Raw genomic sequence first — 17571 nt, 5'->3', positions numbered from 1 at the left:
CTGGATTTTACAGCACTGTATGGTGCTCCTGGAAAAATGACTCCATTCTTTCAAGGTTGAAAATTGAGGAGTCAAAGGGACAGCCATTGTTACAACTGCCTGCTTGATCACCTGCGCTCTCATTTTATCTCACAAGAAAAAAGGCAGAGATCTGTACTTAACAGGACTTTTATACCTCTCCACACAAGCAGCACAGAGAGGTACAAAAACCAGAAACCAAATGTTTGTCACTGCCTACAGAAGAGAAGTCACACCACAGACATATGTGCTTACCATGACAGAGCATCCATGGCATCATTTCTTCACAGACTTTCTGGTGAAGCCCAGTGATGCTCAGCACACACAGGGCTGCTGAGCCCAGTTACACATTGTTAAAACCAAAATGACTTCACAGTTCATTCTGCTCTGCTATGTGGTTGGAAAGAAACCACTTCCTATGACTTACGAATCTAGTTATTTCTCATCACTAATCTGGGTGTGAACAGAAACAAAGTGTTTCTTGAGATGTGCAGCACTTTTCCCCCTGCTGTTTTGGGGATTAAATAGATTCAACATGATGCCCACGGAACAGTCATTCAAAATCCACGCTATGAGCATAGAATTCAAGTCAATTTTAAATATCTGTAGGCCAGAATTGTGGTTTCTGTGCAGTGGCTTCACTATTTTATGAGGAACACAGCTTTGGTGATGCCAAGTCTGCCACTGTAGTCAAAGTTGTGATAGCCCTGCCTAGACTCAGAGCCTGTGCAAGGGAGGCAGGTATCCCAGGCTGACAAGGAGACAAGGAGCTAGGGTGCCAGTTTCCAGTAGCCTGAATAAAGATTTCTCTTTGAAATCCCTGTAACAGAATTATGTTTCCTCTCCTGTGCAAGCAATCGCACCTCTGAGACTTGCTCTAGCAGGGTCTAGAAATGAAGGTGAGCTGCAGCATTTGATGTGACTGCAGACTCACCTTTTCCCAAAGATCAAGAACATTAATGTTCAGGTTTTCAGACTGGCACAACTCCTCAAAGTGAGCTTCTAACTTCCTTCCAAGCACCCCTACCTATGTGCTAGTAAATCAGTGCTGTTTTTCAATGTAAATAATTCTGATGCTTCTATAGCAAGTAAAAGAGAAGGCAGGGCAATTGGAACTTGCTGTAAGACCAATATTTTTAACTCTTCTATTACTTCTTCTATCCCAAATACAGTAATCCAGAAGAAATTACAGTGAATTTGTCACCGTTTTGCAGGGATAAAAGCCACTTCTCCATACTAAAGATCCTCTGCAGAATGATTTATAAAGCATGCTAAGAACCATTACCTCCAGTCAGCCTAAAAGAATTGAAGAATAAATGGAGACAGATACAGCCAAGAAAAACCCTGAAGCAAGATATTCCTTCTTTCCTTCCCCCCTCCCCAACTCCTCAAATAACCAGAGGCTAACTGGTCCCAGGAATTAATAGCTAATTAAAAACACAACCGCTAAAAAAAAAAAAAAAAGTTGAGTAATAAAGACCCAAACTAAAAGTAAAGGGAAGGTCCAAGATTAAGTGTAGAGCATGTTCAGGTCTTGGTCTCAAAGAACAGGCCAGGGCCCTCTGGTCAAGGTTTAACCTTACTACAGCCTTATCATAAAATAGTTTGGGTTGGAAGAGACTTTTATACTGCAAGCCCTGCAGTGAGCAGGGCCATCTCCACCTAGACGAGGTTGCTCAGAGCCCTGTTCAACCTGATCTCAAATGTTTCCAGGGACAGGACATCCAGCACTCCCACAGCTGGGGGGGTGGATGTTAAGGAGCACAAGAGACTTCAGCTGTTTTAGTGCAAATCATGCCCTGCACTGGCCTCAGCCACAGAAAACAGACCCTGCCTCCTTTGCCAGGGTAGGGTGGTAATAGCCTTGCTGGACTGACTCCAGCCTTTAGCACTGAGATGGCACTGCACATCCTGAAAATACACCATAACACCTCTAAAAGTCATTACATAAAGGCTATATTATTAACACACATGAACAACCTGCAGACAACAGGGACTACCCTTGCCCTGACCTTTATGTCTATTTTATTCATGAGGATGGAAGCTCAGAAAAATTAAATTACCTAAATGATAACTTAACCACAAAACCACACAATCTTTCTGTGCTTTCCTTTCTTCTTACCAAGGTCAGATGTTCATCCATCAATCATGCTGTCTAGATGTCAGAAAGACAAAAAGGAGTCCAGGCAGAGAGGCAGGGAGAAGCTAGTCCTTTCCTATTTTCCAAGGTGCACAGCTCTTGTTGTTTTACCTCTCATTCTTTTGCTTCATGAGCTGGACCATTCTACAGAATCATGGAATTGTTTAGGTTGGAGTTGACAGCGTCACCTACTGCAGCAGAGAGAAGTGTTTCTCATTTTGCCTATGCTGTGTAACCCAGTGATCCTGCACCTGCAGCCAGGGGCTGCAGAAAAAAGGGATTATGGACAAAAAGCTCAAAATCCAAAAATTTGGGCTGAGGACAAAAATACCATTGATATTTTCATTTTATCTGTTATACATGACAGTTCCCACTGAAGATGTAAGTTTCTCTCTCATGTTTGTCAAAGTACCACAGAGGGAGTGAGAAAAAAAAAAAAACAAGAAAGTATTTTTGGTTCAGCTGTGCAAAATAAACAATTCCTAATCACAAACACAACCATGCAGGTAGCCCCACTCAAGGAGCAGTCTCACAGCAATTAAACGAAAATTTTTCATGTTGATTAAGTCAGATAGACACCTTTGTGTCTATTGAACCAGGCCCAAAGGCAAATCTGCTTCACATGAGGATTAACGGAGCCAACACTGAGTCTGAGCAGTATTTAATGCAATACCTCAGGCTACTGGATGCTATATGAATATAAATAACAATAATAACAGCCTGACTATTTGGGAAAAGCCCACAGAGCTGAACTTCAAAAGGTTTGTTCTCATGAACTCATCTTTACTATCAGAGAGGATGTTTCTGTTCGTGCCATTACACCCTCCCCACTTCGGGCACCTGCAGACCACACCTTGGTCATCCAAATGCTCCCTCCCCAAGTGCAGTTATTCCACATGAAATTCCACGCTCCATGGGACAAGCTGATAGAGAAAGTCTTGGCTGATTTTCAAAAGGATCTGCTGTTCCTTAGGCACCGCAGCTGGAGTCTCTGGAAGTGAATTTAGAATCTCCCGACCCTCTGGTAGGAAAGGTGCTCCCAGGGAACATGTTCCACCACACATGATATTGGCTGATCTGGTCTCTGTCCTCCCCATCTACCTGGGCTTGTACCAGTTGCCCTTGGTTGACCCCTCCTCACTCCTTGTGAGCTGTGCCCTGGGGGTTGCTTGCTTATGTGTTGGTTCTGCTGATCTCAAAGCCTTTCATTTAGGTTGATGCCATCAGGAGAGGTTTTTGGGCTGGAGATTCTAAAATACTCAGCAAAAAGGTTGAGTAAGGAGGGAGGAGGAATGTTCTAAGGGGACTCACTGCAGCAGAGGGAGGCTAATCTACCTAGGCTCTACCTGTTTTTTTTCATGGAAACATGCCTCCCCAGTAATTCAGATTTATCCTCTAGGAGAACTTATCTCTAGTGTTGGGCTATAGGTTAGCTTCAAGAGGTTAGTGTCTATAAATGAAAGTTAATTCAGACTATTCTTGCTTTTACTACAAACCTGCTCTCTTTTTATCATCTTCCTCTGCACAGAGTGGCAGGAACAGAAATGCTGAGCAGTTGTCCTAGTATTTAATGGGTCTTAATTCCACTGGCTAAAAATGGAAAATAATTATATACTAAAAGGGCAGGGGGAAGTCAGATGTCTTTGACTGTAAAAATCTCATAGCTTTAATTACTTATGACATGTACAAGAATATAAACTTTTAAGTATTCTGGCATCAGTAGAAAAGCACATCCAGATCTGACCAGTCGTTATTGCTTTCTTTTAATTGCATCTATTGCTTGCTTTTAATTCACTAGATATTTAGATGTGATTTATTTCTCATCATGAGCTGGACACATATAAGGCAACATAAATAGGCTGCATCATTAACATCATTAAATAAAGCTTTTTTTTTTTTTTTTTTTTTTTTTTTTTTTACTGTTGCACATGATTTTCTTCAGAAACAACTTTCAGTACGTTGATTCTGCTGTCTCACTTCAATAATAGGTTTCAATACCTTGACATGCTGAAGGATATTTTCCTCTGAAAGGAATTCATTGGCATTATAATACCTACCAGGCATTAGAAACTAGACTCTGGTATCAATAAATGCCTGTCGCTCTTAGCGATGGCTTGTCCCATCTGCTATTAATTTCTGAAGAGATAAGACAAGACCATAACCATTCGGCTCAGTGCAATAAGGTGAAGACTCACACATCAGGAAGTACTTCTTTCCATATATTTGAAGGTAGTAATAAAAAAATGCCATTTCCAATAAGCTCAGGGAAAAACAAAATCTTACCCCAATAATAAAATCAGAACTAGAGGAATTCATTGCTTAGCTGTGAAGCCTCTGGCAGTTTGAGCAGACTATTTAACTTAAATCCACTTCTGCCACAAAAGTTTGAAAGGCTCTATAATTAGAATTGTACCTAGGGATGTCAAGAAGTTTTTGGATAGTGAAAGCTGCCTCTCTAAGTTTCAGATTTGTAGGTATATTTGTCTGAGTAAAACCCAGTTAAATGGGTTTTCTGACACCTGGCACATCATCCTTTCCCATTCTTTGCTCGTGTTTCTGGATGCTGGATTTCTTTCTCACCCCTACAGCCATAAATTAAATGTACGCCCAGAATACAAGGAAGACACAAGTCCAAAAAATGGCCTTGGACAGAAATATCTCTCTGCAAAGCCTGCTAACCGAGCTGTGGCCACCCTGTGGCCACTCTGCTTCCTCCTGTTAGAGCAGGAACTGGAGCCTTGCTTGGTGACGTGGCAAAATTCTGCCTCAAAAATCTGTCTGCTGCAGCAAGGCTCCACACACATGAAGCCATTTATCCCATTCCTGGCTTTATGCAGAAGATGGTTTCCCAAAACACAGTCTTGGATTCTTCCATTTATAGATGATCCCAAGCCCCAAGGCATCTCTTAAAGCCTACAGGTGAGGAGACCAAGAACTTGTCTACAAAAGAGGATATTGCTATTCCTTGTGCTGACGCTGTTGTTCTGGCATAAAAATACCTCTTTCCAAATTAGTCTAATCCAGTTCCAGTTCAACCATTTCTCTTTGAGATTCACGTGGGGAGATAATGAGAAATAGGGTTTTCTCCTCTGAGATGGGGACATCCATGACAACTAGGTGCATGGTTTTGCAAACTTACAATCCAGGAATGTTTTCTTTTTCATATATTCATAGAATGGTTTGGGTTGAAAGAGACCTTAAAGATCATCGAGTTTGAACCCTCCAGCCATGGGCAGGGACACTTCCACTGTACCAGATTGCTCAAAGCCCCATCCAACTTGGCCTTGAACAAAGCCAGGGATGAGGCTTCCACAACTTCTCTGGGCAACCAGTGCCAGCATCTCACCTACTGTATTTTCCTTTCCTAACAGGGCCCAATATCCATATTGCCTTCCTGCACTGCTTCTCATTACTGAGCTGATACTTTCAAAGAACAGCCCTTTATAACCTCAAGATTTCATTCCAGCTCAATGAAATATTCAGCTCAAATACATAACTGTTTATGCAAAGTAAGGACAGTTATCTTCCCATACACAGCCAGAGGACTTGTTGCTTTGAAAGGTAATTTGGAAATGGATCTGAGTGATAGTCTTTTAACTCAGACTTTGCTTCCTATCCCATTTACAGAATTAATGTATTTTACAGAGATACTGGGATGATTGAACATGATTGTAGGTATCCATATTCAAATGTGTTGGCAAATACAAGACCCTTCCACCCTTAATTTGCTAAGTCGTATGAAATATCTTGGAAATACTAAAAGGTACATTAATAAAAAACATGTCCCTGGGCATTAAATTACACATAGTGTAGAGGCTAAAGAAATTTTTAAAATATTAATATCAAAATAGCAGCATTTTGAGTGCATTAATAACAAATTCCATCAAAACCTGGAATACTAGTTATTATTTCTGCTGCTCATGCAAAAGCAGTAGGCCACCTCAGGCACCCTAACTTGAGAGCTCCAGTCATTCATTTTTGCTTCATTTAGACATACAACAAGGACTCTGATACAGCTATGACAGTACAGAAAATTCAGTTTCCATCTAGTAGAAGACTCTGGTATCCATACCTGGCAGCCAAATGTATCCCTAGTGTTTCCTACATTACACTTCAAAGAGCCCTATTTAACAAAATCTATAACCCCAGGCATTTCCAATAGAAATGTTTTCTGTATTAATTAATATGGAAAAAGCCCCTATGTATGTATGTGTGTCGCTAACACATTTTTCTTTTCCAAATCAGGAAAAGGTACTGAAAATTTACTGAAACCCGAATGCTGGCAGGGGGTGTTAATGTAAGTGGATAACTTTATCCTTGTGACGAAGGCTTCTCCCATTTCAGGATTCTGAATGCAAGAAACTTTTTTTCAGATACACAGTTCCTAAAAGCAGTAAAAATGATTGCCTCAAACATGAGCAGTAGTTCTCTGTAGGGTTAAGACATGAACAAGAATGAGAGGTACACACGTGGGAATCAGCATCCAAACAGACAATCAATAAAATGATTATTATACTCAAGGCAAGCATCAGTCATGTAGAATGTACAAGACTACCTATGTGTACAAATGCACATAGATGTGATTGTGAATTTACACACACATAGATATGGATGTGTTGGCATGCTGAGCACATCTTTTCATTGTGATCAATAGCTGCATTTACATTTTAGAAACAAACTTTCAGTAAGACTTGGGGGGATTTTGGAAAAGAAATTTTTACCATCAGTTGCTAGAAAGTTGCTGAGTGGTTGCTTTAGTATCTCTACTGTACTATTCCCATAGCTGTGTTTGTACTAGCTAAAGTATAATCCTAGGGAAAAATGTTGGGATCAAATTTAGTATTTATTGCTGATCATCAGGTCAAACTTTGTTGCTGATTAAATGGAGCAATGCTGGTGAAGTGGGCAGAGCTGCTATGGCTTGGAACTGACTTAGCTGTAATCAAAGTAGATTCCCAACCTTTCAGAGTAAAATACATTGTGGTGCTACACTGATATTGAGCCAGGCTTTTTAACAGAACTCAGTGAGCTGTAAATTATACGTTCTGTCATGGTGCCCCCCCAGACAATATGTGCACAGCCGCTCTGCCTGAGCACAGTTGTTAAAAGCCTCCAACTCCATTTGGCATGTTCCATTCTGTGAAGTTGTCGGGAACTCCGAACGCCACCGGTGCTGCTGCCACTCCAAGGGGCATATTTCATCCCTGCACTCATGCACAGCTAGACAGAGGCGAACTGTTGAGGACAATGACTACCAGGCAAATCAACACAGGTAGAGGTCAGCATTTTACTCTGCTGGTAGCTCAAAAACACCCGTTCTTTAATGCAATCAGAGCTGAAAATAACGTTTCGAAAACATACTTGGGCATATGCTAGGAACTGTGTGCTCCTGGCTGAATGGAGGTGGTGACCCACAAAGGTTGCTGAGAATGGCATTATATCGAGCACAAAGATGGGGAAATTTGCTCTTCTGGCTGCTGACCCACAGGATCTCTGCTTGCTAGCAGAGGAAATGGAGAGCACTGCTGTCTGGCTCTATTGAGGGCTCCCTGACTAAATGCCTCGTTCTGAAAAGGGCAACTAAAGTTAATCACCAGTAGAGCAGGGCAGTCTGCTGTGGGTGGGGAAACAAATAAATGCTGCTCTTTGCAAATGCTTCTTGCAGCCACAGCACACAGCTCCAGAAATGCTGGCCTGGAGTAAGTCCTCTTACAAAACCTCTGCCCTAACAGATGATCTAAACCATCTAGGCTGTTCCAAGGGGACAGAGCAGACACAGTTTGTAAAGATCTCTAATGAAGTCTTCTACAGATTTCTCAGGAGCTTCTTACTCTGCTCGCTTATCACTGTCATAGGAAAATCCTCTTCCTAACCTGAATGTCCCCACTAGTACCCATTTCTGTTACTTCTTGGAGAATGGATCACACCTTTAGTGCTTTCACGGACAGATATGTCTTTTCTCAAGTTTTTCTCCTCTAGACTAATTAACTCTAATTTATTCACTCTTCTTTTATAGCTTATGCTTGTTTTTCTCTGAAACCTCCTGTCACTCTGCATCATTCTTCCCCAAAAGGGAAGGCAGAAATTCCTCTGAGGCTTTGTCAGTGCTGAGAAAGGTAACAGGTTACTTCACATGTCTTGCAAGCTGACTTCTGTTGGCACGTCTCGGTGCGTGCCGCGTGTGCATGCTCTGTGACAGCATGCCATCATTGTGCCACTACGAGCCCAGATCATCTTCCTTAGGGATGCTACCCAGCCGGTTGTTCTTCATCTGCTGTGTGTGTCATTGACTATTCCTGCTGAAGTGAGTGCCTTCAACATTCCCATATTGAAATTACCTCTTCAGACACAAGTACTCCAAGTTGTCAAGCTTGTTTTGAATTTAATTCTGCCCTCCATTTTACTTGCAAACAATTTCAGCTTTACATGAACTGATTTAATTTAATAGCTAGTTATCCTGGCTAGTGAAAAATATAGAATGATAGTATGTTCAAAAGAGAAGTCCAAGAAAGACCTGATTTTGTACATCCTTTTGCTTAGGGAGAGAGCTACTTGTGATTATTCTCTGAACAAGATTGCCCATCAGTTTTGTTCTGCCCTGTAGAAGCTTAACCACCGTCACACATCTCTCAAGCCTAAGATTAGTGCTGAGGTAGTGCCAAAAGCCTTACTAAAGCCCAGCTATAATATCTGCTTCTTATTCCATGTCTACATGGCATTATCCCATTGGCAAAGAAAATTAGATTGATCTGACACTACTTTTGAAAGGTGTTTTTAAAAAGTTTTATTAACTATTGCAGGATTTTTCTAGGATTTGATGTTTAACTGACTAATCTACCATTCCCCAAATTCCCTTTCCTATTCTGTTGAAGGGAGATGAATACAGAAGTTCCCATCCATCTTTCAGTGTCTCCCTCACTTTCTGCATCCTCCAGGGCAGCTTCTGCCTTTCCTGAGGTTGCTTCAGGTACCTCTGGATGAAGTCACCTTTGCTAGAGAGCAGAGCAATTTGCAAAAAACCTTTAAGGGCTCTGTGGTAAGCAAGGGTGGAATTGAATAAAAGCTTTAAAAATCAGTATAAAAATGATGAAACCTTAACACCAGTGTCAACAGTTTACCAGTGTAACTGTACTGTCTTTGGGCACCTTAACATTAACTTCAGTAAAGCTTTGCTTGCCTTTTGAAATGGGCAGCACTTTCCTCATTTGGAAGATGAGAAAATAAAGACCTGAGCATATAAAAGGTTAATTCATGCCTAATTTTTGAGAGAAAAGTACACAGCATCTCTTTCTCAGAGCTAGACTGAAACAGTCAGGCTGCACTCAGCAAAAGGATTTTTAGGTCTCATCCCAAATAAATCCCTTAAGCCATGCTGCCCATCAGTAACAAACCCAGAAAGGAAAGCCAGACTCAGCATGTAGCTCCCAAACCCGTGCACAGAACAGAACCTCACTGCCTTTGCAGGAGGAAAACAGCTTCACAGGCTTTTGCATGTAGGAAAACTTAGGAAAGCCCTTTTAGCTCTCATAAGGAAAAACCAGAAAAACATATCACTTGCAAAGTGGGGCCTAGCTCATTTCACAGAATGCAAAAATGGTGGCATTTTAACAGCCTGAGGAGACAGGAAATACTGATGGAGAAAAAAGACTGTCAGATGCTGGGAAAGTTTTTCTCGTGACAAGGCCAAAGAAAAGCCATTTATCTGGTTGTGGTTAGGTACTGCTACAGACCAGTTATCTTAGATAATTAGGAATTGCTCAAGTATACTACATCTGATCCTATGGTTGGGAGGGTTACTATTGGGTGCTTTTCCCCTCTTTGCTGTAACTCTATAATGCAGCAGTATTAAACCCCTTTTTAGGTGGGAACCCTCCAGTTGTTTGTATGTCAAGTCAATTATGAAAAGCTTTCTCTAAATGAAGCAGCCACATTTTTTAGGAAAATGAAGAAAAATGATGTGACTCTTTCTACAGTTAGCAAAGGTGATTAAAACCTTTGCTAACTGTAGAAAGAGTCACATCATTTTTGATGTGTTTCTTTTTGTGTGATTTTTGCTGTCTAAACCTCACTGGAGGCACACCCTCCTCTCCTCCAGCCCTGTTCCATATTGGCACATAGGTGCCTTCCCAAAATACATTTCCCAGGATCTGCTAAGGGCAGGGAAGCCCCTTGAATTACCCAAATGCTTTGCCAGTACGACTGGAATATACTGGGGCAGATGGTGGTGCCTACCCAGGGAGTGCTGCAAGCAAGGGGAACAGAAGGAGGAAGCAACCAAGTTGTATCACATTTAACAGAGGTACCAGGGCTGCACTTTGCTCTCCTGTCATATTATTTCCACATACTTCTTCAAGAAGTGTGATACTCTCAGTGCAAAGGCTTAATGGGAAATATTTTCTTGGTTTTGTTACTGAAATAGCATTCACTTTCTGACTGGCTTTGGCTACTAACATAGCAATCTCAATCAAGCAGGTGGTACACAGGAGTGATCAGAAATTCAATGTGCAGCCACCTCATTTCCCTCAGAAAATTGAGGTAGATAACTTTGAAAGATTAGACACCTGACCACACATTTAAACTTGCATGAAAAAAAGAGAAATGCTTCAAGGAAATCTATGCATTTAGCAATAGGAATTTCTCACATTAAAAAATTAGATAAGATTTAAGGAAGAAATTCTTCATGATGACAGTGAGAAGGTGCTGGAACAGGTGGCCCAAAAAAGCTGTGCCCTGCCACTATTCAAGGCTTGGTTGGAGGGGACTCTGAGCAAGGTGATCAAGTGGAAGCTTCCCTGCCCATTCAGGGGGGATGGAACTACAGGATCTTTAAGGTGCCCTCCAACCCAAAGAATTCTATCAGTCTCTCTGATTCTATGAAATCATCGTGGCCTTGATCGATGAGGCCAAGCAGACACAGAAGAAGCACTCATGTCTCTTTCTCATTTCCTTCCCAGACAGCAAACTAAGCCAGCTAAGTATCTGGGGTCGAGCTGTTGGAAGGAAATCACAAGCTGATCCTGCCTTACTATCTGCTCCTAAGAGGGCTGGTCATGGAATCAGATGCAAGAGCTGACATTACCCCTGCTCCAAGCCATGGCAAGTGCAACCATCAATTCCTCTGTGCTTTCCCCTTCTGCTTGAAAAAAGGAAGGGACATTTTCAAGAGTTAGTTGAATGAGCAGATAATCAGTGAAAGCCCAGAGGTGGCTATCTGGGCTAGCAGCCACCAGCCCTCCCTGCCAAGCTGGCTCATGCCCTTTTATCCCTAGCCACACTTCATTTTTATCTTGTGGTTTACAGAGGTAGGCACAGTCTGTTTGGGTCCTAAGTCGAGCTCACAAGGTGATTTTAGCTGAAGGGACACTTCAGAAAGATAAACTAGTTGTGGGATGCAGTGCTTTTCACGTCTCCTCCCTGAACAAAGAGATATGCACAGTGGTCCCAGCAATAGGGCTAGCACAGCTCTCCTCCCTTTAGGGGGGAAAAAAAGGACATGTTATCTTGCACAAGGCAGGAGAAAAAAAGGACATGTTATCTTGCACAAGGCAACTTCAATGCAATGTGTGAAATTTAGAACTTTTCTGAGTCAACAGGATGGAAAGGGCAGACAATGCTCACAACCTGACATCTAAAAGCTACCAGTGTAAAAATCCAACAGATGAGTATAGTCACTGCCTTTCCTGTGCCATCAAAACTGTAGCTGCCTTAAGCTCTCACCACTAAACAACACCACTTCCCCCTAGCTCCGACAGCGGCTCGGTCACCACTTGCTTGGCTCCCAGCCCAAAAAAGGACAGCCCCTCACAGCCATTTCTGCTTTTCACCTCCTGTTCTCATGTTCTGGCTGGTGGCTGAACCCCCTCACCACCCTGCTCTCCTTTTGATTCACCCTGCCCCACCAAAACTGTCAGGGGTACTGTGGGTGGCTCAGAAGTGAGGCAGAAACCTTCTTTCATCAAGTTTAGCATTATTATTTCTAACTGCATTCCCCAAGCCACAGTGGAAAGAATTATTTCCTTTTGAAGGATGGAAAGCTGTGACAGGGTTTATGTTTCCAGCACAAAGATGCCTTGGGAAGCTAAAAGAATCATAGAAATTTGTAGGCTGAAAGAAGCCTGTAAGATCAACAAGTCCTGCTGATGACAAAGTACAGCATTTGATTGTAATGCGTAAGACATATCCATTTGCACACATAAAAAATATCAGCTACCACATCTCCCCAGGTATACAGAGTGCCATGCCAAGGGCATGTCTGGTGCAGAGATATCCACAGCTTACACTGACTCCAGTGTTACTAGTCTTGCTCTGGGAATCACTTAGCCACCTGAGACTGTAGGATACCTACCCCCAGATATAAGTACTGTGGGGATCACCACAGTCACGGAAGTCATGTGAAAATGAGGTTGCCAACCTTCCCCAGTTCAGTATGGGTCAGGCAGAAACGTGTGCACACCAAAAGGAAAGGAAATGTGAGGAAGCAGCCTTTGCAACCCAGCTATCCAGAGATGACAATTCAGACCACAAAGACCTCTGGCCCAAGGATGGATCAACCACTCTTAAGAACAGTTTTCCAGGAACTGAAATCAATGAGGAGACCCTGGGAAAGTCTGAAGGGAACTGTGTCTTCCTGCCAGTTAAGCAAAATGCATCATGAACCCTAAGAAACATTAGGACCTTATCCTATTTCCAGATCCCAGATCTGCAGACATTAAAGGCAACTTCTCAGATGCCATTTCCCACAGAGCAAAAACATGAACTTTGGGAAGCAGCCAGTCAAAAACAAAATCATAAAATAATTCCAGATCCCATGACGGCCTTGCAAAATCTTCAGTGACTGATTCAGCAAAGACTACAAGTATTTTGCAGTACAGCTGTTGAAATAGATAAAGGAGCGATTTATGATGTGAATAGCAACTCTCAGCTCACCAGTGAAGTAAGGAAAGGAATGAGCTAGTCCAGCAGGCAAACAAGACCTGGATACATACCAACACAGGTGTGTCCTTTGTACAGCCCAAAGGGGAGCGAAGGGGCTCGTGGGTCTTTTCCACGGGGTAGAGGGGAGCAAGGGGCAGTCTTCAGCAGCAGCAAGAGCCAGAGGATGCAGAATAAATTAAGGAATGTTTGCCTAGACTCCTTCATCCTAAGGAAGTAAAAAAGGAAGAAATCAGGCAGGAAGGGTGCAAGTGGACCTGAATTCCCTTAACTCTCAGGGAGCATCCTGCGTCGGTGCAGCTTGAGGAGAGGGAGACTGGTGTGCCTGTGCCGCTGTGAGTAACACAGGGACAGATTCCCAGGCGGGGACAGAGATGTCCGCCCTCTCTTGGGGTGCTTGGAGGATCCCACACTCACACATTGCCGGTGCTCTCCCTACCCCTCAGCCCCTCTCAGGCCCTGCCACCCATTAAACCCAGCAGCTCCCACAGGCCTGGGCACGCTGTGAGGATGCCCCCATGGCCCCAGGCTGCTCTCCACACCCCCACAGGACCCCGCTGCCCCATGAGCAGCTCTTCCCAACCTGCTGGCCTGGGAGGACCCAAAGGGTTGGATGAAGAGCTCTGGCTCAGCGCTCCGGTGTCTCCGGCAGGACCAGTGGATGACTAACGACCTTGAACCACAGAACCACTCAGCATTAATAACACAAGACACTCCCCTGAACAACTAGTGTTGCAAAAAGGGAAAAAGGAAAAAAAACAACTCTACAAACCCTTCCCCCCGTGCCGTCACCGCTCTGCCCTCCTCCGCAGAAAAGGAAGAAAGTGTCTCTCTGGCTGCCTCTGCAGAATCTCTGACCAAGGTTTCCGCTCGGGAGGACTGAGCGTGGAAAATGAAAGAAGCTGCTCAAGACGGAGCTGCAGGGCTGGGAGGGACGGGGCTGCCGTGCTGGGGTTTTGCCAGGGCTTTAGTTCTGCTGGGACTGAGGCACAGGGATGGGGACAGCTGCCAGTGTGAGGGTAGCGCTGGGAGCTGAACCCCTGCTCCCATCAGCTTGGAGCACATTTGCTTGCAGCCCCCAGCTGTGTGAGAGCCTCGAGAAATCCTGTGCTGTTCCTGCTTTGGCAGTCACAACAACTAAAGGTTTCCCTGGCTCTATTTTTTTTAATCCCTCAGACAAGGCATAAACCAGTCATTCCCCAGCCTGAAGCAAAGGCAGAGTAAAACATGTTTAAATTATCTGAATTCAGAGGTGGAACAAGTCCAAACAGCTACATCCCAGACTCTGTGGATGCAAGGATGACTTTAAGGGGGCAGTTTAGGACTGAGGTACTGGAGGGACAGTGCTGTGTCCCTGGTCTGCCTCTGCCTTTTTGTATAAACCTGGGCAAGTCTCTTCCCCTCACAGTGGGCAATGGGTACACGTCTTTCCTTTCGATTCCTTCTCTGTCTCCTTCAGGAGTGGGCAGGCCAATGACATGTGTTTCTAAAGGACAGTGAGGAGCCTGTCTCATAAAGTATCCCTACGTGCTTCCCAGGAATAATTAAAAGAGACTTATAAATAGTGTTGTAAAAAGAGAAGGTATTAAAACCAGCAATTTCCAGCCAGTTTCTGCAGACCAACATGATCACACATGGATCAGAGCTGCTTCAGTATTTAATGTGTTTTTTGCAAACCACTGCCTCCCTTGGGACCTTCCCCTATGAATTTTTAAAGATGGTCCCAGAAAGTTTTCCTCAACTTTGATAAGGAGGATTTGCCTTGTGCTAATGATGATATAATCCAGTGGCTCTGGGGAAAAAAAAATAAGACTATAAAATCTTCAACATGAATACAAATCACTCTGTATTTCCATTCTTTAAGCCAAGCCATTTGCTTTCAAATGTATGCTTTCCTTTGAAAAATATAAAAATAATTAAACCCAAAATGAAGGTAATAGCTGTTGCCTGAGTTTTGCAAAACTGTTTCTGCTTATCATTCTCCCTATAGCTAGCAGCGCTGGCTTTCTTTATTTTTTTTTAAGAGCAGATAAACAAAAATCATAGTGCAAAGTACCTTATCCATATGCCAATCCTACTGAAATCTGCAGGATGTTTTTCTTAACGCTGTAAAAAACTTGCTATAAAAAGGCACTGCTACAGCGACTGCAGCTCCATTAAACCCTTTTTAACACACATATCACTTGGTTCCCAATGACACTTTGAAGTCCTTTAAAACTCTGCATATTGGCTCATGAGAGCTTGCTGCAAAAGCAGAGTGCTAATAATAGGCAAGAAAAGCCTTCCTAGCAGAGAGGTCTCCGGAATGGTTTCTGCTTTATATCTATTGCAAAACACAGAGCAAAACAACGGCACTTATAAAGTACAGAGATAGATCCCGAGCTGCTCCCAGGCATGTAAACCTGCAAAGCATGTAGCTCAAGCCTGTAATCAGCTGTGTTATTTTCTGTCCTTTTAGCCTGTGGAAAGAGTGGTGAGATAACTCTGTGTGTAACACAGAGCTGCTTTGCACTGTACCTTACACGTTAGTCAAGCTCTTAAACCAATTGAAGAAAAACGCCTGCAAAGCTTTTAAAATATGCAGTCTGGTCAGAGAAATGAGGGATTTGCATACTTAGATTTGGAGGCCAGCTGGGAAGGTGAACCCCCCCCCACTGGCCCCTCCCCAGACCGGTGTGAAATCTTCTTTTCTTCTTCCCACTCAAATCAGATAGCAAATCCTGCCTTTTGCCAAGCAGATTTTATATTACTTCCAAGTCCCTGACACATTAAGACTTAAAGCTGTCTTGCTATAGGAGCAAAGGAGCACTTGATGTTGGCTTTTAATCTTAGTAAGTGCATAAATGATCTTAATGGGAGGTAAAAAACAAATTAGACCTGTCCCAAAGGACGGATTTGATCATAAATGCTTCCATTAGGTTGTGCACAACATGCAAGTCAGAGAAGCAGACTTAGGTCAAGGGTGACCAAGGAGATGCTGCCTGCCTAGGAATAAAGTATCTGAGAGCTGGAGCAAAGCTGCCCTCTGCAAAGCACCAGGTGCAGAGAGGTGATGTCCGGGGTGTTCCCTGCCCAAAGGGGTCTGGCAGGGTCACCCTACAGCTTTTCACCATCTTTGTCTCCTCAGCTCTATTGTTTTTTCAATGTGTTTGCGACCTGGGCTTGCAGCAGGTCCAGGCAGGTGGCAGAGGAGTGTAGTTCACATCGGTTCTCAGGGCTGCTGGGGCTGCTCAGGGTTGTTATAGCCTGTGAGTGCCTCAGAGCCCTGACACTTGCCTTTGGTGACCATGAGAGCCAGCGGGTGGAGGAATGAACGCTGCAGAAATGCTCCTGCACACCCCACTAGGTACCTGCCTGCAGCATTACTCATCTCAATAGAGCTGAGAACGCAGTCAAGTTTTTGTCTCTCTGAATCTCCACGTGTGGCTTTTGAAGAGGAGGCAAGGACAGCGCAGAGACAGAGGTGCCATGAGTTCAGCACCTCTTGCAGATGGAAAACCCTCAGTGCCCTGAAATAACCCAGCTCCACAGTCATTCACTTGCTATTAGGCAGAAGACACAGTCAGTTGAATTTTTTCAAGGCTGAATTTGGGCTAGTGATAATATATGCATAAATAAACACACATGTATGTCCATGGTGTATGCTGGCCCACCTGCTGCTGCTTCCTGCTGAGGAAATGGGAGGGCCCACAGCTCCCTCCATTCAGCACACAGGTCAGGAGGGATGTACATTACACTGCAGGGTTTTGGCTAAATTCTGCTCCAAAGGAAAGTCCTGCCCCCTCTGTATTTGCTCTCAGGATGCCAGAACACGCTGAAGATCTGGCTCAGCTCACCCAGCTCGATCCAGTCTATGTTTTTTGGGAGTTTTAGCACATCTCAGTCACCAGAGCAAATCTCAGTTACCATATCCACATGTACAGACCAGTAGCAAGTGTGATGTGTGGGGGACACACCAGGTAGGGGAGGGCTTTGGTTGGTGGTCACCAGAGAGGCTGCAGGGGCTGATGGCCCATGGAGTGCCCCAGTCAGTAACTCCCAGCCCAAGCGCTCCAGCCACACCCTCAAGCCTCTCTCAGTTGAAGCAGAGCTGAGAGAAACTTGCAGACGTGATGGCTGCCAAAACCTGAGGCACAACACGCAAAGACAAGCCTGAATTTCCATGATGGCAGAGCAGTGTTAGGGTACATGCGCAGCTGGTGAAGAAATACAATCCTCTAGGTTGATCCCAGAGCGGGAGTGTGGTTCCTGGAGTTTGAAGGACGTGCACCCCTTCTCCATTTCTCGTGTTTCCATAGACTCCTAACCTTTCCATAGACTTCCTGACACCCAACGTACACTGCTTTGTGTGGTGGTGCCAAGCCACCGAAGGGACAGGTACAGTATCAGCCTCCATCTTTGCTTCTCCTGATAGAGATGCAATGGAACTGAGTTAGGGTTTCTGATTTTCTGAGTAAGGTCTTAAACACGATTTAAGAGTC

At 43.8% G+C, this 17571-nt stretch overlaps 1 protein-coding gene across 1 annotated transcript in view; it reads right to left on the bottom strand.

Annotated features, from left to right (window-relative positions):
* The window catches only part of AOAH (acyloxyacyl hydrolase), a gene marked incomplete at its 5' end in the record, with an annotated part of 76960 nt that extends 59589 nt beyond the window's left edge, over positions 1-17371 (bottom strand). The window contains 3 exons of the mRNA XM_084207737.1: positions 13144-13298; positions 13674-13816; positions 17279-17371. Coding sequence (XP_084063863.1) covers positions 13144-13298; positions 13674-13816; positions 17279-17371 — 391 coding nt within the window. The remainder of the gene's footprint in view (positions 1-13143; positions 13299-13673; positions 13817-17278) is intronic.
* Between the last annotated feature and the right edge of the window lie 200 nt (positions 17372-17571).

This window comes from Fringilla coelebs (genome assembly GCF_963513975.1).
Source record: "Fringilla coelebs genome assembly, chromosome: 1".
Taxonomy (NCBI): domain Eukaryota; kingdom Metazoa; phylum Chordata; class Aves; order Passeriformes; family Fringillidae; genus Fringilla; species Fringilla coelebs.
Note: the sequence above shows the minus strand (reverse complement) of the source record. Positions and strands in the feature narration are given on the sequence as shown.